The 26,908-nt window shown below is 47.6% G+C and overlaps 1 protein-coding gene and 1 non-coding gene across 2 annotated transcripts in view; both read left to right on the top strand.

Moving 5' to 3' along the window:
* Positions 1-12,879: 12,879 nt before the first annotated feature.
* Positions 12,880-26,908, top strand: part of SCCPDH (saccharopine dehydrogenase (putative)) — a 39,898-nt gene continuing 25,869 nt past the window's right edge. The window contains exons 1-4 of the mRNA XM_043569088.1: positions 12,880-13,251; positions 15,102-15,214; positions 22,868-22,948; positions 24,809-24,938. Coding sequence (XP_043425023.1) covers positions 13,062-13,251; positions 15,102-15,214; positions 22,868-22,948; positions 24,809-24,938 — 514 coding nt within the window. The 5' untranslated portion in view covers positions 12,880-13,061. The remainder of the gene's footprint in view (positions 13,252-15,101; positions 15,215-22,867; positions 22,949-24,808; positions 24,939-26,908) is intronic.
* On the top strand, positions 26,009-26,111 carry LOC122476683. The gene has a single exon (XR_006295595.1). It is a non-coding gene; the product is annotated as a U6 spliceosomal RNA (small nuclear RNA).

The following is a 26,908-nucleotide window of genomic DNA, read 5'->3' as shown; positions in this document are numbered from 1 at the left end:
AAATGATGTTTTCAGTCTAATTTGGATGATGGGGTGTCAAGATAAGGAGTAGATATGTCTGATGGTGGCTTCCCTAGATCTTGCCACTAATCTCAGTTTCTCTGCTTTGACTGTTTTTTTTTAATTAATTTATTTTGAGGGGGGCGGAGAGAGAGGGAGAGAGAGGGAATCTCAAGCAGGCTCTACACTGTCAGCTCAAAGCCCCACACAGAGCTTGAACTCACAAACAGTGAGATCATGACTTTAGCCAAGATCGAATCAGATGCCTAACTGACTGAGCCACCCAGGCGCCCCCTCTCTGCCTTGATTCTGCAGAGTGTGGCTGGAGAGAGAAAGAATTGGAAATAAACGGGTCTGTTAGAATGGTGTCAGCCAAAGAAAATGGCAGGCACACCCCATTACTACCGGGTCCCTATACTCCTGGCAAGGCATTCAGAACTTGTTCCTACCCACCGATGACCAAAGACACACCCAATTACTTATCTATTATTCTTCTTAGGTGACCGTCCACCCTTTAGATGCTAAGAGGACCACTGGGGCAAGGGTGGGGGTGCACCTTGAATCCCCCTCTTTCTTTTCTAGTCTCTCCCCCTCTACCCTTCTTGCTTCGCCTCCCATGGCCACCTGCAACCCGGCCATTCTGGAGGCCACTTCTCCGCTACCCTGACCCCCAGTACTTTGGGATTGCTAGATATTCCTCGGTGTTTTTATGATGTCTGTGATGCGAGGAGACCCTCTTCCCGCTGGGGTGAGGAAAGGGCAGACATCTCCTGCCTCACACGCATGAAGTGACATACAACCAACATATAACCAAAATGGCAGCTTGCACGGTATTCCCCCATCCCATTTAGTGTTTCTTTTTCTTTTTTTATTTTTAATGTTTATTTATTTTTGAGAGAGACAGAGTGTAAGCAGGGGAGGGGCAGAGAGAGAGGGAGACACAGAATCTAAAGCAGGCTCCAGGCTCTGATCTGTCAGCACAAAGCCCAACATGGGGCTCGAACTCACGAACTGGGAGATCATGATCTGAGCCAAAGTCAGACGCTTAACCGACTGAGCCACCCAGGCGCCCCACCATTTAGTGTTCCTTATATGGCAGCATGCTTAAAAACGTGGCAAAGGCTCATGGGACTCACATTTGGTATTTCTGCTGGTCTAAAAATGTTGATTTTTATGTGCATGAGGATGGTCTCCAGAAGAGACTGGAACAGAGATTTGGATTGGCCTCTGAGTGAATCCCACAGGATTAAAGCCTGGCTTAGGCTATGGGCACCGCGGTGTGAGTGCCACTATTTATAGCCAAAACGGAAAGCGTTAGGCCGAGGATGCCCAGGGATGTTTTCATGGGAGCGCGCAGGCCAATCAAAACACGCAGCCTTCGGGCAAGGAGAACGGAAGAGCGCCACCTAGTGGCCGCTGCCAGTCCTGTTTCTGGTGAAACTCCGATGAGAAATCGGACCCCCTTCCCACAGCAGGTCAGGGCCAGAAGGAAACCCAAGGCCTTGGAAATAAAAGAGTGCCAATGGTCAGCAGAGGTCAGAGGATCCATTCCACGAGGCTGTTTCATAATTACATGAGGTATTGTCTTTTTCTCCGGGCTGTTTTGTGTTCATATAACAAAAGTAGCAACTAACTAATCTTCATTAATTTAGGAACCCCAGCCATGTGCCCGGGTACTGATCAGTTGGTTCGATACGTTGTATCACCTTTGTGATTCCAGAATATTTATTATTTGAAATGTTCCAGTTTGCAATATTGTCGGGGGGGGGGAGATTTCCTACTAGAATTTAGGGGAAATCTTGTGCAAAACAATGTTATTAGGTTCAGAGAAAATGTAATAAATAAATATTTAGTAATTAATACTTAATCTAACAATTGATTTAAATTAAGTTGGATTAAAATAATTAATAAAAACTATGTTGGAAATGAGGTTTATGCTTGGGCGCGTGTTTGAACACCTGCGTGGGGCGGGGGGTGGGGGGAAGAGAGCAAGCCCAAAGACACAAGGAATAAGACAAAGCAAAGCCAGAAATCAGCGAACCCCACCATGTCCCGGAATAGTTACAAGGGTCAGGAAGTCTAAACGGATGTCCCACAGAACAAGGCAAGCCTGGGTCTGGGAGAGAGCGAACCTGGATTCCTCCTGTGTCTGCTGATATTCCTGGAAAGCAGACATGAGAAGCATCGTCTAGCAGATGAACGCAGCCTCCCTGATGACTCTGGTCACCTTCTGCTTGGAGATGGGCGCCCCTCGGGTGCAGACAGCCCCCTCCCCAGCACCTACAAGGGCGTGCCTGACACCTGCGTGTGGGCATGCAATTAGCTGGAGTCAGCACATGGCTAAATAACCTTCCTTACTCATCTTGAGAATATTGTAATTCTCACGACACATGTATCCAGATGAGAAGAAATGACCATTGCAGGTAGCAGTACAAAACTGTTTTGACTTTTGATGTCAATACGCATCCTGGATTATTTTGAAACCAGCCCAGACATTATACCATTTTGTCTGTAAAAAATTCACTACATATCTCTAAAAAATGAGAATTTTAGGGGCGCCTGGGTGGCTCAGTTGGTTAAGCGTCTGACTTCGGCTCAGGTCATGGTCTCACAATTCGTGAGCTCGAGCCCCACATCGGGCTCTGCACTGACAGCTTGGAGCCTGGAGCCTGCTTCAGAGTCTGTGTCTCCCTGTCTCTCTGACCCTTCCCTCCTCGTGCTCTCTCTCTCTCTCTCTCTCAAAAATAAACATTAAAAAATAATAAATAAATAAGTAAATAAATAAGGGTAGAAGGAATAGATTAAAGAGACTTACAAGGCTTATCAACAAATAATGTATATTGTTTGGAGGCTGATTTAAAATGTGTATTGTTCGGAGGAGTATAAAAAGGCAACGTGAGGCATCCATGACATTTGAACATGGACTGGATATGACATCATGGTAAGGAATTATTGGTAACGTTAACCGTGGTGAGACCCTGGGGCTCGGCTTCCGACATCACTGCAAAAAGTCAGGGAATCCAACAGGAGTTTTCATGAGCTCGTTAGACCTATCCATCAACCCGTGTTTACGCCCGAGGCTGTAATTCCTTCCCTATCATCGCCTCTCGCCTAGGTCGTTGCAAAGCCTCCTGACATTTCCCAGAAAGTGCACTTGGTCTCTGTGTAGTCTGCTCCCAACAAAGAAGTCAGAACAGGTGTTCAAAAGCGGATGTTGGGAAAAAAGAGAAAGAGTGTGCCTCTTCTGCTCAAAAGTGACTCCTGTTTCACTCAGAGTGAAAGTCTGGCTCCTTACTGTCCCCTCCAAGCTCCTGCATGCTGTGTCCTCTGGTCAGCTTTCTGGTGGGATATATCCTCCTGTCGGTCATCCATCTGCTCAAACTACAGTCTTCTTTTTTTTTAATGTTTATTTATTTTTGAGAGACAGAGTGACTGTGTAAGTTGTCGCGACCGGCGCGACAATCACCGAGGTCAGGGTACTGAGGGTAGGGGAATGCAAGAAAAAAGAGGAGAGAAGAGAAAGTTTGGGAACAGGAGGGTCCCCTGGGCTGATGGCCCAAGTGACGGCTTTATTGTTGCCGTACACAATCTTTTATATCAAGACTCTTGCGGATCAGGTCATTCTAAGAATAAACAGGTTTCACGTGATCACTGCCAGCCAAAACATTTAGTTCTGTGTACCTTGTGAACTTTCTGAACGGGTCACAAGCCTTGTTGATAGATTGCTAGCAAAACACAGTTCCCATGTTTGTGTCTATCTGACTCGGGGTAGAAAAAGGGAGGTAGCATTACCGCCAACACCTGCAGACCACAGGCTTCAGGGATTAACTTTCTCAGCCTTGACAAGGCTTTCGTATGCCCTTGAAAGTGGGGAAATGGGAGGGGGAACCACCGGGTTGGCTTGAGTCAACAGGGAACGTTGCTTGACCCGGTCTCAGCCTGGCACCGGGGCCTGGCCCCCCACAGTAAGTGGGGGAGGGTCAGAGAGAGAGAGGGAGACACAGAATCCAAAGGAGGCTCCAGGCTCTGGGCTGTCAGCACAAAGCCCCACACGGGGCTTGAACCCACGAACCGTGAGATCATGACCTGAGCTGATGTTGGACACATAACGGACTGAGCCACCCAGGGGCCCCAGCAAATTAGTCTTCTTGTGGATCCTCTGATTTGCCCAGTGTGCTCCCACCCTAGGCCCTTGTTGCGTTACTTGGTCTGGAATGTTCTCCCAGATGTCTTCTCTCAAAGCTGCCTTCTGAGTGATGCCTACCCTGGCCATTCCATCTAGAGGTTCACACACGACCCCACCCTGACTATTCACATCTCCTCTCCGTGTTTCTTCCCTCCACAAACCACCTAGCATTCTGTATACTCCATTTGGTTGGTATGTCTTCCTTACTAGAACGTGAGCTGCATGAGGGCAGAGAATTTTCTCTTTTTTTCCCTCCTACTGCTGTATCGTGGGTGCCCAGAGCAGCGTCTGGCACAGAACAGGGTCTCCATGAGGAAGTGCTGAGAAAATGAAAGCAGGCAGACAGGCCATCTGTAGGGGGATCAAAGCCGTGACAATAGCGCCATCAGGTATGTTTTGGACTCTCACATCAGCAACAAAGCTGTGCTGAGCCAGCTGGAGTCTGAGACCAAAGTCAAAATCAGTAACGCTGGTCTTATTTTTATTTGAAAAGCTCTTGTTTTGTTCATCATGGATATCTTGCCTTGATTTTTAAAATGATTTATTTATTTATTAAAAAAATATTTGTTCATTTTTGAGAGAGAGAGAGAGAGAGAGAGAGAGAGAGCACAAGCTGGGAGTGGGGGAGAGAGAGAGAGGGAGACACAGAATCCGAAGCAGGCTCCAGGCTCTGAGCTGTCAGCACAGAGCCCGACACAGGGCTCGAACCCATGACCCACAAGATCGTGACCTGAGCCGAAGTCAGATACTTAACTGATTGAGCCACCTGGGTGCCCTTATTTATTTATTCAAGTAAACTCTATGCTCAACATGGAGCTTGAACTCCCAACCTGGAGATCAAGAGTCCCATGCTCTACTGACTGAGTTAGCCAGGTGCCCCTGCTTTGATATGAATATATGTTTTTTTTTTTAATTTATCTTGATTATTGAGTGTTTTTTTGACGGCTCCTTAAATGTTACACATAAGGCCCAGAGAGGCCCCTAGGTCCTGGCCTTGGCACTTTGAAAAGTGCCTTTGACATGTGATTTTTAATGTTTATTTATTTTGGAGGGAGAGTGCATGTGCGAGGGGGGCTTGGGGGCAGAGAGAGGGGGGACAGAGGGTCTGAAGCAGGCTCCAGGCTGTCAGGGGGCAGAGCCCGATGTGGGGCTCGAACCCATGAACCGTGAGATCATGACCGGAGCCGAAATCTGACGCTTAACTGACTGACACCCAAGCACCCCTGTGATCTTTTGATACAATGAGAAATAATAATTGATCTCCATCCCTGGTCCCTGGCCCAGAGGCCCTAAAACTCTTGTAATTTCCGGAGTGAAAGAAATGAGAAGAGCGTCTTCTGTTAATCCTAATAACCTCGAATGCCCGCATTCGTGCTAGTGAGGTGACTCTTGGCGGCTGGAGAGCTGCTGGGCGGCGTCGCTTGCCAGAGACAACCACGTCGCCGGAGGGCGGGAATTTTCGTCTCCCTGCCAACGGCCAGGGATGTGATCTGTCCTGCTTCCAGGCGGGTTGGTGATGGTATTTCCTGAAGACAGCCCAGCTCCACAGGAATAGAAGCTCCCCACCTTGGGACCCTTCCGGCCTTCGTTCCACGTCCCTCTTCATCTGGATGTTCCTTTGTATCCTTTATAACATCCTTCATAATAAACCTGCAGTGGTAAGTGAAATGTCTCCCTGAGTTCTGAGGCCTTTCCAGCAAACCAGTGAACCGAGGGGAGGGTTTATAGCCAGTGGGCCAAAAAGTATGGATGGCCCAGGCTTGCAGCCTGAGCCCTTAACCTGGGGGGTCTGCACCACTAAATACGCCCACGAGGGCGGATTTCAATTACCAACGTGACTTCAACGGCCTAATAAACTTCCTGGAAATTTAACAGTCGGCTCTCATGAGCCAGTATGAATGGTTTCCTTGGGCCGTTGGGTACCTAGTTTATTAAAAATAAAAACATTAAAGGGGTGTCTGGGTGGCTCAGTTGGTTGAGCCTCTGACTCTTGATTTGGCCTCAGGTCACGATCCCAGAGTCGTGGGATCGAACCCCACATCGGGCTCTGCACTGGGCATGTGGCCTGCTTAAGATTCTCTCTCTCTCTCTCTCTCTCTCTCTCTCTCTCTCTCTCCCTCTCCCTCTCTCCCTCTCTCCCTCTCTCTCCCCCTTCCCTCCCCCTGCTCAAATGCACACACAAATGCACACGCTCTCCTTCCCTCTCTCAAATAAAAAAATAAAATAAAAACATTAAAAAAATAAAGCATAAATTTCTAAGGATTTGAATAGAGAACTTTAACAGATTTTTAGTTAGAAAAAAGGAGAAAATGATATGCAAAAGGGCAGGAAAAGGGTAGAAATAGCTACCTAATTGCCCCAACGAAGGACTTAGCGTCTGCTGCTTTCCTAAAACATCAGCCCAGACTAATTTCTTTGCAGAGTCGTTTTAGCACGATGGGCAGAGGTCGGTAGAGAGAATGGGCCTCGGTTCTGAAGTGTGGCAGCACGCGAGGGAATTTCTGCCTTATATCGGCTACTTTCCTGCCTTCTGTTTACATTTAGAGGCATGGCGTTATCCGCTAGAGATCAGCAAATAATTCCGGCAATTATCTCCTTGTGAGGTGACTTCCCATTTTCTTCTCTTCGCATTTAGCGGTAGCTTCGTACCAGCTCCTAACAGTGGGTCATGCCCACATCTGCTTTCTGCCTACGGGGCCCAGATTCCTGGAGCCCAAGCACCACCTCTGTGTTCTGTTATTCTCTCTGATTTGCTATGGCAACGATACACAAAGCTGGCTGGGTCAGTCGAGCATGAAACTCTTGACCTCTGGGTCTTGAGTTCAAGCCCCATGATGGGTGCAGAGGTTATTTAAAAAAAGAAAAAAAAAGAAAAAAGAAAAAGAAAGCCAGACACTAGTTAAAATGGACAGATTTTAATCATTAACACCTTATCTCACTAGGGAAAGAGTCCAGCGTGAACTGAACTCAATGGTGTGGATATTTTAAAGAGAAAATAAGGGAAGAGGGAGGGGGTGAGCGGGGAACTTCCCGTGGAGTCAGGGAAGTGAAAAATGACAAAAAGTGGGAAGAAGGGGTTGGTCTATGTGAAACTCATCTGGGTTTGCTAGTTAGAGCTTACTCCCCTCCTGCAGAGCTGGGAGGCAGGGTTGGTTGGAGTGAACAGTAAATTCCTTGGGCAGCCTTGAATTTTCTCAGGCAGGCACTTTAAGGGAGTCCAGTGTTATCCTAGGAATGCGGCCTTGAGCTCTTCAAAGTTATGATGGAGTTCGTTCAAGTCTTTATAGGCCAAGACGGAGGGCCTCGTGGAGGAGAGGGCTCGCAGGAGCCTGGCCGGAGTCGGCTCAAGGAGAGAAGCTGTGTCCCCTGGTGGACGTTCACAGCTGATATTCTAGGCGTTCTCCTCTTTCTTCAGGCCCCAAGTCACAGAGGGCTGGGTCTCTGACTTCACGAAGCAGGGGCCAGCAGCCTTGCCCGCAAGCCGACCTTGTCCTCTCTTGTAGAAACAGGGGTCTTTGCTTCTCGGTGCCGCCCTTAGAGCGGAAATGAGCCTCTGTGCTGCTCCCTGCGGAGGGCGAATCCCTGGGCGATCTTTCGGACAGAGGATTCCTTGAAGAGAGCCTGACCTCCTGGGACCGCTCGGTGCAAAACCAAATTCTTCCAAGGCGCCTGTCACCAAAGACCAGCGTTGCCTGTTTTTAAATAAAGGGACTCGCCCAGATTTACTCTTTCTTGGCCCGATTTTCTTTGCTCGGATTAGCATTTGTGAGATTTATGCGTGTTGTTGTGTGTTAACACGGGCCAAAAAATGTGGCCCGTTGCCGGTAGGACTCAGTGGAAGGACTGCAGGTGGTGAGGGTCATTCCCACAGCTTCCCCTCTGCCCCCGGGCGCGAAACCAGCCTCTGCTCCTTCGTAAAAACTACGATGATAAAAGTAACACGTGCCTGTTTTAAAAGCCCCAAAGTTTTAACGCAGCAGAAAGGTAAAAAATTTAAAGTACGAGTCTCTTTCTACTTACATAATTCATACAAATCCACTTCCCAGTAACAATCACTATTATTGCTACTAATAGCTCACATTTATTGAGCAATTACTATGTGTAACATATGTTCGGAAGGGGCGCCTGGGTGGCTCAGTTGGTGAAGCATCCAACTTCAGCTCAGGTCATGATCTCATGGTTCGTGAGTTCGAGCCCCATGTCAGGCTCTGTGCTGACACCTCGGAGCCTGGAGCCTGCTTCGGCTTCTGTGTCTCCCTCTCTGCCCCTCCCCCACTCATGCGCGCGCACGTGCGCGCGCTCTCTCTCTCTCTCTCTCTCTCAAAGAAATAAACATTAAAAAAGAAAACATATGTTCCCAAGACAGCTATTGTTCTGCTAAGGTTTGTCATGTGTTCTTCCCGATGTTTTATAAAATATACACATATCCTTTGCATCTTAAATAAAGGACTTATTGGGGCGCCTGGGTGGCGCAGTCGGTTAAGCGTCCGACTTCAGCCAGGTCACGATCTTGCGGTCCGTGAGTTCGAGCCCCGCGTCAGGCTCTGGGCTGATGGCTCAGAGCCTGGAGCCTGTTTCCGATTCTGTGTCTCCCTCTCTCTCTGCCCCTCCCCCGTTCATGCTCTGTCTCTCTCTGTCCCAAAAAATAAATAAACGTTGAAAAAAAAAAAAAAAAGGACTTATGCTCTCATATTGTGAGTAAACTTGTTCTTTTCACTTACAGTGTATCTTGGACAATTGCCATGCCACGATACATATGCCTCCTTCATCTTAACTTGCATGGTCAATATTGAATAGATAGGATACCATACTTTATCGAACAAGTCCTCTGATGAAAGACATTTTAGTTGTTTCTAGTCTTTTATTACAAAGAATGTTTTGATGAACATTCTTGCATAAATGTTCTTGCAAACTCGCACATATCCGTAAGGTTATTTTGTTGGTGTTGATTTTTCTACTGCATTAGAATGTAAATTTTAATGTGGGCAGCGGCTTTGGTTTATTTCAGTATCCCTGGTATTTTATTCCTAGAGCCAAGCATATAGTAAGTGCTCAATAAATACTTGGCCACTTACCATTGTACATCCATCAGACGGTCAAAAATTAGGAGGCTGATAATACCAAGTGCTGACAAGGATGTGAAGCAACTGAATCCTCATATCCTGCTGAGAGTGTAAATCAGTATTTGGCTTTGGAAAGCACACTGACAACATCTCATATGTGTATACTCTAGGACTAACCATTTTCCTTCCTAAGAATATATTAAGCTCTACTCTTGCACGTGTGCTCAAGGAGACCTGTACAGGAATTCTAATATAGCACTCTTTGTATTATACAAAAGCAATGCACAAAATTGTATAAAATAATCCAAAAGCATTGTAACATTGTATTACTCTCCCACCACACACGCATACCACCCGTTATTTTTTGTTCTGAACCATTTGAAAATAAGCCGAGTACATCATGATTAAGTAAGAAGGCTGCAGGGGCGCCTTGGTACCTCAGTTGGTTACGTGTCAGTCTCTTGATTTTGGCTCAGGTCATGATCTCTCGGTTCGTGAGTTCGAACCCCGCATCGGACTTGACACTGACAGTGCGGAGCCTGCTTGGGATTTCTCTCTCTCCACCTCTCTCTGCCCCTCCTGCTTTCTCTCTCTCAAAATAAGTGAAACTTAAAAAAAAAAAAAGAGAAAGTTGCAGAAGGATTAGCATTTATAAAAACTCAAAATACATAAAACAATACCATAATGTTTAGAAATGCATACATATACGACAGAAATAGAAAGATACGAACTAGAATGACAAATGCCTGGTTTAAGCTAGTGGCTACATTGAGCATAGGAAAAGAAATGCGCTCAGGGATGGGTGCCCAAAGCTTCACTACCTGGAATTTTCTTACGTTGTGTGGTGAGTGCATATTTGCTATTGGCTTTACTTTTTTTTTTTTTATGACTGACATATTTTATAATTTTAAAAAGCATTATTCTATTCTTATTTTAATGAGCGTTAAAACAAATCAAGACCGCACGTTAAATCTAATCAAGTGACTTCTTGGTGTTTTATTAAAATACCACTTTAGGGGCGCCTGGGTGGCTCAGTCGGTGAAGCGTCCGACTTCAGCTCAGGTCACAATCTCGCGGTCCGTGAGTTCGAGCCCCGCGTCGGGCTCTGGGCTGATGGCTCAGAGCCTGGAGCCTGCTTCCGATTCTGTGTCTCCCTCTCTCTCTGCCCCTCCCCCATTCATGCTCTGTCTCTCTCTGTCCCCAAAATAAATAAACATTAAAAAAAATTTTTTTTTTAAATACCACTTTACTTGAAAATCTGGCCCTGGTTTCTGTACCTGGTAAATATGACACACCCAATAAATGTTTATTGGATGAACACATGAATACCCATCTCTCGATCTTTCTACATCTAAGCCCTATTAATGTGAGTCAAGGCCAAGTTCCTCTTGAAGATGCTCTCTTCAGGGTCTCTGCCATAGTGTTGGGCATCACCAACAGCTATAACCAAGGACAAGAGTCTTATTTCTTGTGCCCCAGAGAGTTTCTTTCCTCATTTACCACATGTTCTGCAGTTAAACTAGTGATCTCCCAGGGTGCCTTGGTGGCTCAGTCAGTTGGGCATCAGACTGGTGTAGTCACAATCTCGTGGTTTGTGAGTTCAAGCCCCACATCTGGCTTTCTGCTGTCAGTTTGGAGTCTGCTTCGGATCCTCTGTCTCCCTCTCTCTGCCCCTCCTTCACTCTCGCTCTCTCAAAAGTAATAGACATTAAAAAAATCGTTTGAATGAAAATAACCTGTTTCTCTTCCAATTAGGGAGGGCCTTGTCTTATTAATCACTGTGTCTAGTTGAAGGTTCACACATAGCAGGTTCACTGGAAATGCTTAAACAGCATTAAATGAAACGATATATTTCCATGTGTCCAATACAAAGGTATACAAATGGTTTTTAAGCTATGTTTTTATTTTTGAATAGTTTTAGATTCACAGAAAAGGTAAAAACATAGTACAGAGTATTCCCCTTTACCCTCTTTACCCTGGTTTTCCCCATTGTTAACGTCTTATACTACTTTGGTACATTTGTCACAACTGAGAAATATTGGTACATTGTTGGTGCATTGTTATTGATGAAATGCCCCACTTTATTGGGATTTCACTGGCTTTCCTCTGATGTCCTTTTTCTGTCTCAGGGTCCCATCGAGGATACCACATTACATTTTGTCATATCTAGGCTCCTTTAGTCTGTGGTGTTTTCTCAGATGGTCCTTGTTTTTGATGGCCTTTGGATGCTCTTGGAGAATGTTTGTAGAATATTCATCATGCTTGGACTGAGGTTATGGGTTTGGGGGAGACAGCTCACAGAGATAAAGTATCATTCTTATCACATCATATCAAAACTCTGTGCCGTGAACATGACTTATCATTGATGATGTTAACCTGGATCATTTGGCTGAGGTAATGGTGACCAGGTTTTCCCATTGTAGAGCTATCCCCTCCCCCTCTTTCCATAGTCTATTCTTTGGAAGGGAGTGTGAAAATTAAGATTTATTTAGAATGGAGTGCGGAGGCCAGCAGGGGGCGCTCTCGCTTCCCTCCACTCTTGTCCACTGCCAAGACCCAACAGGGACAGAAGGACCTTGCAGGTGGACGCCATTCCAGGAGGAGGAAGAAAGGGTTCCTCCTCCACCCCTCCCCTTGCTGCAAAGCGCAGCCGATGACAGACTGTCACAGCGCAGCCAACGGGAAGCTACTACACTCTGAGCTCCCGCCTTATTCCAATGGACTTTTTGTTTATAAAATCCTTTCCAATCTCCCCTTCTCTTCTATAAATAAGGGTTCTCCTCCTTTGTTCTGGGGACTTGCATACGGTTTTGCCATAGCTCGTTTGTCCAGTATTGCAATTCTCTGCTATCCCTGAATAAACCCATTTTTTTTGCTGGTGAAATAGCTGGCGGGATTATTTTTAAGATTAACACAAGTCACTAGGCTCCTCTACTGGAGGGGGGAGTAACTACACAGTTATTTGGAATTATGTACTGGGAGAGTTGTCTCTTCTCCCTCGTTTATTTATATTAAAATGTTTCTAGACATATATGAATAACACAGCTCAAGAACCTTCTTTTGCATCTTGAGGCTCTTCCTAACCTCCCAGCTCAAAGGCAGATTAGCGCCTGGGGTTATTTCCCCAGGGAGCCTCAGGGCAGTAACGGTGTCACGACCGTGATGGGGGGGGGGCCCGGGGGGGGGATGGGCACCAGGGCGGTGGAGTCAGGGGCATGCGGCACAGGGCACTGCGAACGGGGGCCCCGGAGAGCTTGGGGGCTCCCTGGGGGCCCAGAACCCGTTCACTCTCCACCCGCCCTGGCTTCGCGAACATCCCTTGGCCAGCGTGCTTGGAAAATAGTTCTTGGAGCGAGCAGTCTGTCCAGTCATCGGAAATTTCTTCCGTCTCTTCCCTTGCGCAACGCCCTGGTGCAACAAGAATAATGGAGGTCGCAGCCGCCCTCAGCCCCCAGGAGGAGAGACGACGCCTTGGGTGATCAGAGCTACTTGGGACCCGCGGCAGCGCGGAGGCGGCGCGGCTGCAGGGCGTTGGGATCCGCCGCGAAGTGGGAGGGGCGTGGTCATGACCGTGGGCGCGGCGGCTGCGCAATGGGCCCGGGAGGGGGTGGCGGGGGCGTGACTGTGGGCGTGACTGTGGGCGTGGCTCTGAGCGCGGCGCCGCGCTCGGGGCACCGGGTGGCTGCGGCGGCGGCGGCGGCGGCGTCCACCCTAGAGGCGGTTGTTGCTGCGCCCGGTACTGGGATCGCTGCCCGAGGCGCAGACGCGGTGGACTTCGCCCGCCCCGGCCCTCGGCTCGCTGTGGGCTCGTAATGGAGACCAACCAGAGGCCGTATCACCTGGTGGTGTTTGGCGCCTCAGGCTTCACCGGCCAGTTCGTGGCCGAGGAGGTGGCCCGGGAGCAGGTGGCCTCGGGGCAGAGCTCCAGCCTGCCCTGGGCCGTGGCGGGCCGCTCCCGGGAGAAGCTGCAGCGAGTGCTGGAGAGGGCTGCCCTGAAGCTGGGTAAAGGGGCGCGGGGGGGGGGGAGGCGGCTTCCGGGGCCGCAGGGTTGGGGTCGTCCGCCGCGAGCGTTTGTCCTGCAGGGGGGCGCCCCTGGGGCTCCCCGGGCCCGGCCGCACGGCCGGAGGAGGAGGCGAGGCTGGAGGATGATAGCACGGCTTTGTTCCACTCCCTGAACGAAATACAGAAATAAATACGTTTCTCCTCCGTGGAATTCCTCCTCCTCCAGTTTGGCGCGTCCCACTGGCCGCGTAGACGGGGACGCCAGCTCCTCCTGTCTGCGCCCCGCTGAGCAGGGGCACCCGGTGGGGCTGCAGGTCTCCCCGGATTTGGTCGGATGGCAAAGTAGGGCTTTGCTTCCTTCGGGTGTTCTGCCCTCCCCCCTCGCCCTGCCTTTCTGGAAGTGTGCGGGGAAAGCCTCACCGTTTTTTTGATAACGATGTTGTGGCTTTCGTTTCTTAATTTATTTTTTGCCCGTTAAGAATCCTCTTTCTTAACGCTCTCTCCACCCTCCCGCGTTCGTATTTCTGGTTTGGGCGTTTACTTATTCTTTTAGCATTCATTCAACATATTTTTACTGCGTGGTCTTTTCTGTGCCAGACCCTGTTCCGAGGGCTGGGGGTACAGATGTGACCACACACACAGGGACCCTGCCCTCAGGATCAGGGAACGCATCTAACTGAGGATTCTTGCCGCCTGGTGTCCCCGCATACAGACCCACAGCGCCTGTTAGAGTTCGGGGTGTGCTGTGTTCTTGTGTTTAACCTTCATCCCACGCTTCCTTCTAATTCCACCCTGGGCCTGCGTGTGGTGGGAGGTGTAGACTCTGTTTTGTTTGTGATTAAGTGCAGAAGATCTCACGTAGGCTCAGTTCTCCCACAACTCTTTCTCCCGCCAGCCACTGCCAGTCTGCAGTCTTGACCAAAGAGCTTGTTGGTGTTGTCCGTTTTAGTTTTCCAAAAGAAAGAATTTCACTATTAAAATATATTCTTCCATTTCTTTTTCCTGCTCAACAAGACTGTGCAGGCACAGCCTGATTATCGTTTGTAATGCCTAGATTGAGTTATTGTGAGGGATGCACCTTGCACCACCAGAACCTGCATTATTTGATTTTGTTAATTCCAGTTATTTACTTATAAGCCCATCATGAGTGTCCTTTTTTTAAAAAATTTTTAAATATTTATTTATTTTTGGGAGAGAGAGTGCAGGTGTGTGCGTGGGGGAGGGTCAGACAGGGAGACACAGAATCCGAAACAGACTCGAGGCTCTGAGCTGTCAGCACAGAGCCCGGTGTGGGGCTCGAACCCACAAACCACAGGATCATGACCTGAGTCCAACGAATTTGGACTCTTAACGGACTGAGCGGCCCAGGTGCCCCCTATCATGAGCGTTCTTACCTAGACTGTGCCTTCTACCCCAGAGTCCTTTTTTTGTTCTCATGATGATGATCTTAACAACCCCTTTTTACCCCCATATTTTGTCATATGTAATTGGTTAGTAGTTGATGAGAAACGTCATCATGGAACTCCTGGCAGAGAGGAAATCAAGACAGCGATCTACTCAGTACCTAAACAATCGTAAAATTGTCATCTTACACAGGGTTATCATTTACACAGTGCTTAAGTTAGTTGTTGTTTTTTTTTTTAAGGTTAGTATTGTATTTTTGTAGCAATTCTTAGTATTAACTCCATTTTCCTCATAGCTTTTTCTTTTTTATATCGCCTGGTTTAAAAAGTTCTTCTCTTTTTTCTGGGCTTTTCCTGAAATTACCATCACTGATTAGTGTAAAGAGAGGATCTGGAAGATCTAACGCTGTATCAGATTTGTTGAAAACGATTTATGTCTTACTTTAGGAAGACCGACACTGTCCTCCGAAGTTGGAATAATAATTTGTGATGTCACTAATCCCGCCTCACTTGATGAAATGGCTAAGCAGGCGGCAATTGTCCTCAACTGTGTAGGACCCGTAAGTAATCAGCCCTTGTTTGTATCAGAACAAACAGTCTATTCATTTCTAACAGAATCTGGTATTTTATATTCTAGAGGAACATAAGGACAGGGTGCAGAAGAATTGGTTCAGGGCCTTAACCCCGTCTGGGGGAGTTTTCGCTTCCAGTGAGAGCAAATGGGTGTGACCAAAGTGTCCTAAGAGAGAGACCGGGCCCTCTGGGACACGATACTCCAGGAATGTGTGCTAGTTTGGTTACTGGTTACGGCTATAATTGCCATTTTTTTTTTTTCTTACCGTATGCTTTTTTTTTTTTTTTAAGTGTATTTATTTATTTTGAGAGAGAGGGCCGCACTCGGGTGGGAGAGGGGCAGGGAGAGAGAGAATCCCAAGCAGGCTGTGCACTGTCAGTGCAGACCCTGACTCCAGGCTTGATCCCGTGAACTGTGAGATCATGAGCTGAGCTGAAATCAGTCTTAACCAACCGAGCCACCCAGGTGCTTTGTAAGTGAAAAAAAATGTTTGAGCGTGTACCCCCGATACATGTTTTTACTTTACTTGTAAATGATATTCCTCTGTTACTGTACCAATATGTATGTTAAAAACATGTACAAAAATAGACTAAAAGAGGATTCGTTCATTTACTCAATAAATATTTATTGAATGTTTATTACATGTAAACTGCACTAGTGAAGGTACCTGGGACAGAATGGTGAACAAAACTGAAAATCCCTCATGGAGCTTATGGCCTGGTGGGGGTGACAGAAAAGGAGTGTTCTAATAGTAGGTAATGATAAGTCCTTTGAAGAAAAATAAGGCAGGGATAGAAGGGTGGTCAGGGAAGGTCTCCGTGAGGACCTGACATTTGTGTAGAGACCTGAATGAAGTGAAGGGGGTAAGCTATGGGAGCGTTTGAGAAGGGTGTTCCAGGGAAAAGCACATACAAAGGTCCTGAGGCGAGTGTGTGTTTGGCAAGACTGAGGCACGTGAGAGAGGGCAGTGCGGCGGGGCCCGGGCAGGACCGAGGTGGAAGTTAGGTTGGAGAGGACCCATGAATTAGGTCAGAGGGTGATGGGCAAGGTCGGGGTTTGCATGGTTGAAAGCAATAGCACTATCTGCTTTCCAGTTTTGAACTTCTTTGGCTTCTGAGAGGAAGAAGAGGTGATGGGGACCGACAGGGGGATGATCGCGGCAAGCCGAGCACAGGATATGGTGGGAAGCGGGTAGGGTCAGAATGTACTTCGAGAGATACGCAGCTTTTTGGTATTGTTCTGGACGTGAAGGAGGCACCCTTGGCCTGTGCAGCAGGCGAAAGTTGGTGACGTTTACTGATCTGAAGAAGCCAGCCCAGGTGGCAAAACATTTGAACACTAAGCATCTCGAAGGTTGATGATCATGTTTTCAGTGAAAGCAGGAAGGTGTTTTTGATTATCAGGTAAAACTGTAGGTGAGTTGTTTATTTAGATTAATCTCACTTCTGAGTGGCTTGGATTCTGTGCTCTGCTGCTCCCATCACTCTCTCAGACACGCCCTTAGCCAGCTTCCTTGCCCTTCCCTCCCCAGAATTCTGGAAAAATCCAAACCTGGTTATTCCAGCCCCGCTTGCTCAACCCGTGAGCCCACGAACCCGTGTTATCCAGTAATCCAGTAACCCCGAGTGTCTGGAGACACCCTTGCTGACGGTCCTACTTTAAATACGTGGTTACAAGCCTCATGTGGGGGCCTCAGCGCCTTAGAAATCCTGCCCCCTTTCCCCGGACTGTCCTCTCTCCTGTTCTCTGAAGCAGCAGTTTTACAGGTTCTTTCCTCACTCTGATCTGATGATTTAATTTCCTTTTCTTTTTTTCACTATGACAGTAGAACTGTCCAAAGCGAATTTCTTCCTCTGCCTACTGTGCTTCCCTGACTCTGCCTTACCTGCTGTCACGAGGAAAACCCCCCTGGCTCCTCACAGATGCAGGATTTGAGGACCTTATGTTTACCATCCCACATGTTTCTGTGTGGTTTTTTTTTTTAAGTTTATTTATTTATTTTGAGAGAGAGACAGCATGAGCAGGGGAGGGGCAGAGAGAGGGGGACAGAGAATCCCAAGCAGGCTCCGCACTGTCAGTGCAGAGCCCGATGTGGGGCTCGAACCCACGAAACTGCAAGATCGTGACCGGAGCCGAACCCGAGAGTCGGACGCTTAACCGACTGAGCCACCCAGGTGCCCCTCTCCGTGTTCTTATTGTCACATTTTCCCTCTTGACTGCACTCTGTCAACACATAAATATGTGCTGATATCTCTGATCTTAAAAAGAACCACCCTTAATTCACATATGCGTCCGACTACTCCATTTTTCTGGGTCCCCTTGTTAGCAAAACTCCTTCAAAGAGTTCTCTCTCCGTGCTCCGTCCACTTCCTCAGCTCCTCCTCCCTTCTGAACCACCCTCGCCAGGCTTCTCTGTAGGCCTCATGCTTCAGTGAGACCTCTCTGCCTCGCCCCTCACCGCCCCTCCGCTCACGTCTTGGTCCGGGTATTTGTCCCCATCCGTCACGTCCTCCTTGCTCTCTGGGTTTGGCTTCTGGGGTCTGGCCCTTTCCTCATTTTCCACCCGCCGACCAGCTTTGTCCCCTTCCCCTCTGTGGGATCTTTTCCTCTTCCTCTAAGTACCTGAGGCCTCACAGCTCGAGCCTTACAAACTCCTCTCTGTTTACCCTCTCTGAGCCAGCTTTGAAAAAAATTATTATTGTAATAAAATATACATAACAAAAATTAACCATTTTTTAATGTTGATTTTTGAGAGGCAGAGACAGACAGATTGTGAGTGGGGGAGGGGCAGAGAGAGAGGGAGACACAGAATCCGAAGCAGGCTCCAGGCTCTGAGTTGTCAGCACAGAGCCTGACACGGGGCTTGAACTCAGGAACTGTGAGATCATGACCTGAATGGAAGTTGGACACTTAATTGACTGAGCCACCCAGGCGCCCCCCATTTTAACCATTCAAAAAAAAATTTTTTTTTTTATTTTTTTATTTTTGCATTTATTTATTTTTGAGAGAGAGAGACAGACAGAGAGTGAGCAGAGGTGGGACAGAGAGAAAATGAGATAGAATCCGAAGCAGGCTCCAGGCTCCGAGCTGTCAGCACAGAGCCCGACGTGGGGCTCAAACCCACAAACTGGGAGATCATGACCTGAGCCGAAGTTGCACACTTAACTGACTGAGCCACTCAGGTGCCCCCCCCCAAAAATTTTTTTTTAATGTTTATTTATTTTTAAGAGAGAGACAGAGTGTGAGCAGGGGAGGGGCAGAGAAAGAGGGAGACCAGGATCTGAAGCAGCCTCCAGGAGCTGTCAGAGCCTGACACTGGGCTCGAACCCAGGAACCTCGAGATCGTGACCTGAGCCAAAGTCGGACACTTAACTGGCTGAGCCACCCAGGCACCTCTAGCCATTTTTAAGTTTGCAATTCGATGGCACGAAGTGCATTGGCAGTGCTGCCTGATCATCACCATCTTATCTCCAAAACTCGTCGTCGTCCCAACAGAAACTCTAACTGGGTCAGTTTTTGGTTTTTTGTTTTTTTAAGTTTATTTGTTTTGAGAGAGCAAGAGAGAGCTCGCCTGGGCAAGTGCCAGGGAGGGGTTGGGGGGAGAGAGAGAGAGAATCACAAACAGGCTCCACCGACATCGAGGTCTATCCCATGACCCTGGGATTATGACCTGAGCCGAAATCGAGAGCCAGATGCTCAACTGAGCCACCGGGTGCCCCCAGTTTTTGTTTTTGTTTTTTTTTTTAAAGAGAGATCTTTGGTGTTTCCTACTTTCCTAATTGGGCCCGTATTTTATAACCGTGTAGTGCTAATCAGGTGAGTGAGTTGAGGCTCAGCAGTAAGAAGAGAAAAATCAGGTAGCCTGGAATAGAACACAGGGTGAATGACACATGATGTGGATAAGTAAGGGTTCATGAAACTTTTGTTTCAGTTAGATACATTGTGTGGGGGCTGCTATGTGAAGTGAATTTCTTAGCGTGGGTCGTGGCCAAAAAATTTTGAACGCCAGGGCTTTAGGGGTGCCTGGGTGGCCCAGTCGGTTAGGGGTCACAGTTGGGCTCAGGTCATGATCTCACGGTTTGTGGTTTCGAGCCCCGCACCGGGCTCTGTGCTGACAGCTCAGAGCCTGGAGCCTGCTTCAGATTCTGTGTCTCCCCCTTTCTCTGCCCCTCTCCTTGCATTCTGTCTCTCTCCTTCTCTCTCTCTCTCTCTCTCAAAGATAAATAAACATTAAAAAAAAAAAAAAAAGGAAAGCCGTGGCTTTAAATGCCACGCGTATGCTGATGATGCTTACGTTCTTTCCAGTGAGGCCTGCCCCCTTAAGCTCCAGACTGGTAGATCCCGCTACCTTCTTGAGGTTTCCATTTCCACTTGGATGGTTCGTGGGCTTGTCCGTCTCTAGGTTTTTGTCCCCCAAGCACCTGCTCTCCCTCCTAGGCTCTACTTGTTTGTTATTTTCACTTTGCCCGTTTCTTTCAAATTTTATCACTTCAGTTTCAACAAGTTTCACGACTTGTTTCTTTGCAGATGTTATTTAACCGTTTTGTCCACTTCGTGAAGGTTTATGTAGTTAAAAACCAAGCGATACCTGTAAAACTACTTAGGCATGTGTAAACGGGCGTGGGGCCGAAATACAGTGAAAAGGGACGAAGGAGGGTGTCACCATGGCCCCCTTTGCTGGTGGAGCTCTTCCTCCACAAGCTACCCTCAGGATACCTTTTGTGTCTTGTGTTCGACGTGTGACCACTGCGTGGGACCCAGGAAGCAGGCCGAAGTCAGTTCATGTATTAACCACTAAGAAGACCTCATTTTTTTTCTCCGTGCTTCCCATAAACGTTAGCATAAATACACAGATTGCTCTCTCCACAGCTGAGGGATCGTTCTGTGGGCGCCTTGAGGTCAGCATGCCTACTTGGGGACCACTGGGTCGGAAGGTGGGGCGCTCAGAGCAGGATCGTGGTTTCGATCCGGAAGCGCACTGGCTTCTCTGGGGAGAAATGCCTCCTCTGAGATCAAGGATCCTTACCGTTTGTCCGTTATCTCCTACAAGCCCAAGGGTAGACGGTAGAGAACACCCCCAGAACACACGAATCCAGGGGCGTCAGTGCAGAGGCCTTCACATCACTTGTGCCAGAGTGCAGTGTGAGGCCGGGGGCGCTGCGCTGAAGGGGGGTGGGCGTGCTGTTTCTGGAAGGAGCTGCCGTTACCTAACCCGGAAGGCTGGGGCTGGAGCCAGCCTGGCAGCCGCGAGCAGGGGAGGGTGAAGCAATAGCGGGTTTAGGAAACTACGAGGTGTTTCGAACTTCTGTGACGTGGGGACTAAGGGCTGGTGGTGTGACCTGAGGCTTGAGCACTTTTTGTGACATGCTAAGAAGTCTGGAGATACAGGCACTGAGAGCTAGTGATGCGTGTGTGTGTGAGAAGGAGCACACGTGACCTCAGCTTTTTATTCTAGAATAACGATTTGGTGTTTCTTTGGCGATGGGGTGGGTTTGGCTGCAGTGAAACCAGTCACTGTAGTAAACTGCATGAGAGGGGGCAAAGGCGTGACCTCGGATTCGGAGGCGTGGAGGGGAGGGGACCGATTTGATGAAACGTGGTACCTTCCAGGGTTGATGGAGTCAGAGACAGCTTTTGGGTTTCTCACTTGAGGATGTGGTTAATCATGACACCCAAGGGTGGGTTTTGCTGCGTACTTGTGTCATCTTATTTCGTCCTGACTACAGCCCTGAGACATAGGTGCTGTGATTATTCATCTTTTTTGATGAAGAAATCGAAGCTTAGAAGGTGAAGTACCCGCCCAAGTTCGCACAGCTGGTGGTGCACAGCCTGGACTCAGTGAGGCCCGACCTTAAAGCCTGTGCCCTAGACGGGCTGCTGGTCAGCCATTTGCACGGTTCTGTCTCCTCACGGTCCCTACCTGCAACAGGTCAGGACAGGAATGGCGAGTGGGGCCCAGGCGGTCTGAGCCACCACCTACGCTTCTAATCAATACGCCCTAGTCACCTCTGTTACGAAGTAGAGGAGGGAAACAGGTTTGTAAGAAAGATCATGGATTTGAATTTGGGTTGTCTGCTCAGTATTCTTTTTTTTTTTTTTAATGTTTTATTTATTTATTTTGAGAGAGACACAGCATGAGCAGGGGAGGGGCAGAGAGAGAGGGAGAGAGAACTCCAGGCAGGCTCCGTGCTGCCAGTGCAGAACCTAATGCGGGGCTCGAACCCACGATCCATGAGATCAAGATATGAGCCAAGAATAAGAGTCCGATGCTCAACTGACTAAGCCACCCTGGCAACACCCCCCCATGCCCCTGAGCATTCTGGAATTAAGACAGGAAATACATAAAATATAGTAGAATTATTATTTTTTTAATAAGTGAGGAAATCAGGGTGAAGAGAAAATAGGGGAGGGGCAACAAAGCCAAAGTAAAATCAGTTTTATGCACAAATCATGCCCTGTGTCCTGTGCTCTTGCTGGTCCTGAACTTTCTAACAGAAACCAAAGATACAGAAGCATCTGTTAGTTCTGGAGATAGACGTTGAATGTCATCAGGATACCTGTTGTAGGTGACATCAGGAGAGTAGAAATTTTCCGGGGAGATTCGGCAGCCCTGGTGTGCATAAGAATCACCCATGAGGAATGTCACTGGAGTCTACCCTGCCTGTTGACATGCGTGTTACTGGGCTCCATCCCCAGAAACTCTGATTTAGGGGGCCTCTGGGGTGGGAGGGAGTCACCATCCATACTTAACATACTTAGGGGCGCCTGGGTGGTGCAGTCGGTTAAGCGTCCGACTTCAGCCACGTCACGATCTCTCGGTCCGGGAGTTCGAGCCCCGCATCAGGCTCCGGGCTGATGGCTCAGAGCCTAGAGCCTGTTTCCGATTCTGTGTCTCCCTCTCTCTCTGCCCCTCCCCCGTTCATGCTCTGTCTCTCTCTGTCCCAAAAATAAATAAACGTTGAAAAAAAAAAAAACATACTTAACGAGTCACCTAGGTGACTTTAACACAGGTGGACGCCTGGCCAACTTGAGAAACTTTGGGAGAAGATAACCAAGAGAAAGGCCCAAAGAGGCTCCAAATGAGTTTCAAAGTGGATGTGTGTAAATCTTAAGGATTGCCCAAGATGAAAAAAGAGCTTTGGGGCACCTGGGGGCTCAGTCAGTTAAGCCCCTGACTCTTGATCTCAGCTCATGTCACAATCTCAGGGTTGTGAGTTTAAACCCCAACTTGGGCTTGACTTCTTTCATTTTAATCTCTATTTCTATTTTATGTATATTTAAATTAAAAAAAATTTTTTTTAAATATTTATTTTTGAAGGAGAGAGAGAGAGAGAGACAGAGCATGAGTGGGGGAGGGGCAGAGAGAGAGAGAGAGGGAGACACAGAATCCGAAGCAGGCTCTAGGCTCTGAGCTGTCGGCACAGAGCCCAAGGCAGGGCTTGAACTCACAAACTGTGAGATCATGACCTGAGCTGAAATCAAGGGTTGGACACTTAACCGACTGAGCCACCCAGGCGCCCCTTAATATTTCAGTCATGGTAACCAAGACTGTACTTATAAAACTCAGTGGCATTTCGTTCATTTAAGCTTGCTAAGTACAAGTTAACTGCTGGCTTTCTTTATCCTTCCCCCCCTCCAGTATCGATTTTACGGAGAACCTGTAGTCAAAGCGTGTGTTGAAAATGGAACGAGCTGTATTGACATCTGTGGAGAACCTCAGGTACGTAAAATGCAAAGGAAAGAATGGAATTAGCAACACAACTTTCTGTTAGCGTGGACACTACTTAGTGCAGTTTCGCGGACCTATTTTAGAATTCGACGTCCCCCTCCCTCGTGGTGACAGGTGGTGTTCTGTGGACGGCTCACAGGAGAGCCCGATGGGAAGGTCTCTTCTCCCGCTTTCTCGAATTTTTTTCTTCCTTACCACCTCCTTGATTTCAGGTCTCTTGTAGGTAGGCTGTGCTGATTCTTGTAGCTCCGGCATGCCGTGAATGGCACGAACTGAAGCGGTGGGGTGCGCGCAGAGTTTTGGAATCGCGCTTTCGGCACTGTTTCGTAACGAACTCCCTTTTGGTCGGCAGACACCTTTACAACATTGAAGGAGAGTACGTGCGAAGTCCTCTCCACCTAAAGATGTTAGATATTGCCGCTTGTTGAGCGCTTACCGCGCTGGCACTATGCTAATTAAGCATTTTACGCCATCTGAATTCTCAACCTTCCTGCGCGGTAGGTATCACCTTTCCTCTTTTGTGGATGAGGAAATCGAAGCTTAGGAAGGTTAAGTCACGCCGCTCAAAGTCATGCAACTAGTAAGTAGAAGGGCGAGGACTCGAACTGAGGTCCTCCCGATTGTGGCAAGTGGAGTGTTAGTGAGCACCGAGCTCGGCTGCCTCCCTTTAAACTGTACCTCATGTCCCTGTGGTCTCTGCTGATCACCGTCACCAATGTACCCTTGATAGAATGTCGTGAGGTGACACTTTACCCCTGTGGGCTTCCACCCCAAGCCCGTCACCCCAGTCTAGTCTTGAGAAGAATTCCAGTAGAGGGGCAGTCTACAAAATACCTCATCAGAAGCCCTCAAAACTGTCAAGGTCCTCGGAAACGAGACTCTGAGAGACCGTGATAGCCAGGAGGAGCCTAAGGAGACATGACCGCTAAATGTCAGGTGGGATCCTGGCAGAGAAAAAGGATGGGTAACAATGGACTGTAGCTAATGATAATGTTACCACCATCGGTTCCTTTTTTTTTTTTTTTTTAATTTTTTTTTTAACCTTTATTTATTTTTGAGACAGAGAGAGACAGAGCATGAATGGGGGAGGGGCAGAGAGAGAGGGAGACACAGAATCGGAAGCAGGCTCCAGGCTCCGAGCCATCAGCCCAGAGCCCGACGCGGGGCTCGAACCCACGGACCGCGAGATCGTGACCTGAGCTGAAGTCGGACGCTTAACCGACTGCGCCACCCAGGCGCCCCCATCGGTTCCTTAATTGGAACAAATGTTCGTGTCCAAGCTGTCACGACGGGAGAAACTGGGTCGGGGTGCGTGGGAACTCTCCGCTACTCAAATTTTCTGTAAATCCGACACTGTTCTGGAAGTAATTGTTAAGCCCAGGCAGAGGATTCGAGCAGATGTTATTCTCCTCTTCCATCCCTCCTTCCCTCCACTTGATTTACTCTAACTGTATATATGCACAGATACGTGTCCGTAATCGTGTCCGTCTGAGTAATAGGTTTGGGTTAGGCTGTCTTGCTTTTTTTTTTCTGTATTTTTTTTGTATATTAATTTCATTTTTCATAATAGATGTTACTCTGACACTTAAAAGGCATTTTTGAAAAAATTAATAGTGTCGTTAAGTCAGACCAGCTTATCTCCTGCACTAGTTGGCATCTGGCAGATATCCAGTGAATACTTGCTGCATAAATGAAAAACATTTCGACACTTAATATTTCACTACAAAGCCATACCGGTTAGCATTTTCAAAATGCAATTGCTTTGTCTTTTAAGGTCTCTCATCGAATACTGATGTAAATGTTTCTGATTTAAATAGCTCTGATTCGCATTTTTGTCCTGGATTTTTTTAGTTTCTGGAACTAATGTATTGGAAGTATCACGAGAAAGCTGCAGAAAAGGGAGCTTATATCATTGGAAGCAGTGGCTTTGATTCCATTCCAGCAGACCTGGGAGTGATATATACCAAAAACAAGATGAATGGTAATTATCAATCAAGAAGCAATAAGTGGATTTACAATAGAAAGGCTTCATGTTTGTAGTGTGGAAGAGAAGCAGAACTATTAGCGGGTAATGTGAACACAGATGCTTTGTTTCTTTTTTTTTTTTTTAATTTTTTTTTTCAACGTTTATTTATTTTCGGGACAGAGAGAGACAGAGCATGAACGGGGGAGGGGCAGAGAGAGAGGGAGGCACAGAATCGGAAACAGGCTCCAGGCTCTGAGCCATCAGCCCAGAGCCCGACGCGGGGCTCGAACTCACGGACCGCGAGATTGTGACCTGGCTGAAGTCGGACACTTAACCGACTGCGCCACCCAGGGGCCCCACAGATGCTTTGTTTCTAATATAGCGGTAATTGTTATAAAATGTGACAGGGCGCCTGGGTGGCTCAGTCGGTTAAGCGTCTGACTCTTGATCTCAGCTCAGGTCTTGATCCCAGGGTCGTGGGTTCAGGCCTCATGTTGAGCTTTGTACTAGGCATGAAGCCTACTTAAAAAAAAAAATACTACTGACACTATTTTTTGAGATGCTTGTTCTAAAGTGAGGAATTATCCATTGTCTCAATTTAGTTACGGTTGGAGCTGTAACATTTCTGGAAATAGAATTTCTGACAGTCATTGTAAATTCAAACTTGCGTGGTTTCGGAATTAATACATTTAAGGATATGATTTATATAGCTATTATAATTGAAGTTTTAAAATTTTTAATCAACAAAACTGAAAAGTATTGAACAACTTTTTTGGCTTCTATTTCACCCCATTTGTAAAAGGAAACGATAATTTAAGAGTGGAAAAAATCATGTTGACTTGGGCAGCACATAATACTAAAATTGGGGGTGCCTGGGTGGCTCAGTTGGTTGAGCGACCGACTTCGGTGCAGGTTATGATCTCGCAGTTTGTGAGTTCAAGCCCCGCGTCGGGCTCTGTGCTGACAGCTCGGAGCCTGGAGCCTGCTTCGGATTCTGTGTCTCCCCCTCTCTCTCTGCCCCTCCCTTCTCATGCTCTGTCTCTCTCTCTCTCTCTCTCTCTCTCTCTCAATAATAAATAAATGTTAAAAAAATTTTTTTGAATACTAAAATTGGAATAATACGGAGAAGATGAGCACGTCCCTGCCGAAAGATGACACACGCAGATATGTGAAGCGTTCCGTATTTTTAAGACGAGAGGTGTTGGCGAGGATGTGGAGAAAAAGGAACCCTGTGCACTGTTGGTGGGAATGCAAACTGGTGCAGCCACCGTGGGAAACAGTAGGGAGCTTCCTCAAAAAGTTAAAAATAGAGCTACCCTGCAATCCAGCAGTTACACCACCAGGAATTTACCCAAATAGTGTGAAAACACCAACCAATTCCAAGGGATACGTGCACCCCTCTGTTTATTACAGCACTAGTTACAGCAGCCAAGATGTGGAAGCAGCCTGCGTGTCCACTGATTGATGGGTAAAGAAGATGTGGTGTATACACACATATATCCATATCTGTGTGTGTGCATGTGTATGTGCACACATGCACACACACTGGAATATTATTCAGCCATAAAAAAAGAATGAAATCTTGCCATTTGCAACAACATGGATGGAGCTAGAGAGTATAATGCTAAGAGATGTAAGTCAGAGAAAGACAAATACTATGTGATTTCACTCGTATGTGGAATTTATGAAACAAAGGTAAAAAAAGAGACAAATTAAGAATTGAACTCTTTTTTTTTTTTTAGCGTTTATTTATTTTTGAGAGAAACAGAGAGAGACAGAATGAGAGCAGGGGAGGGACAGAGAAAGAGGGAGACACGGAAGCCGAAGCAGGCTCCAGGCTCCGAGCTGTCGGCACAGAGCCTGACACGGGGCTTGAACCCATGAACCGGGAGATCATGACCTGAGCCGAAGTCGGACGCTTAACTGACTGAGCCCCCAGGCGCCCTAGCAGACTCTTAACTGTAGAGAACACAATGATGGTCAGG

Source organism: Prionailurus bengalensis, chromosome E4, assembly GCF_016509475.1.
Source record: "Prionailurus bengalensis isolate Pbe53 chromosome E4, Fcat_Pben_1.1_paternal_pri, whole genome shotgun sequence".
In the NCBI taxonomy this organism is placed as follows: Eukaryota; Metazoa; Chordata; class Mammalia; order Carnivora; family Felidae; genus Prionailurus; species Prionailurus bengalensis.
This window is presented reverse-complemented; position numbering and strand designations above follow the sequence as displayed.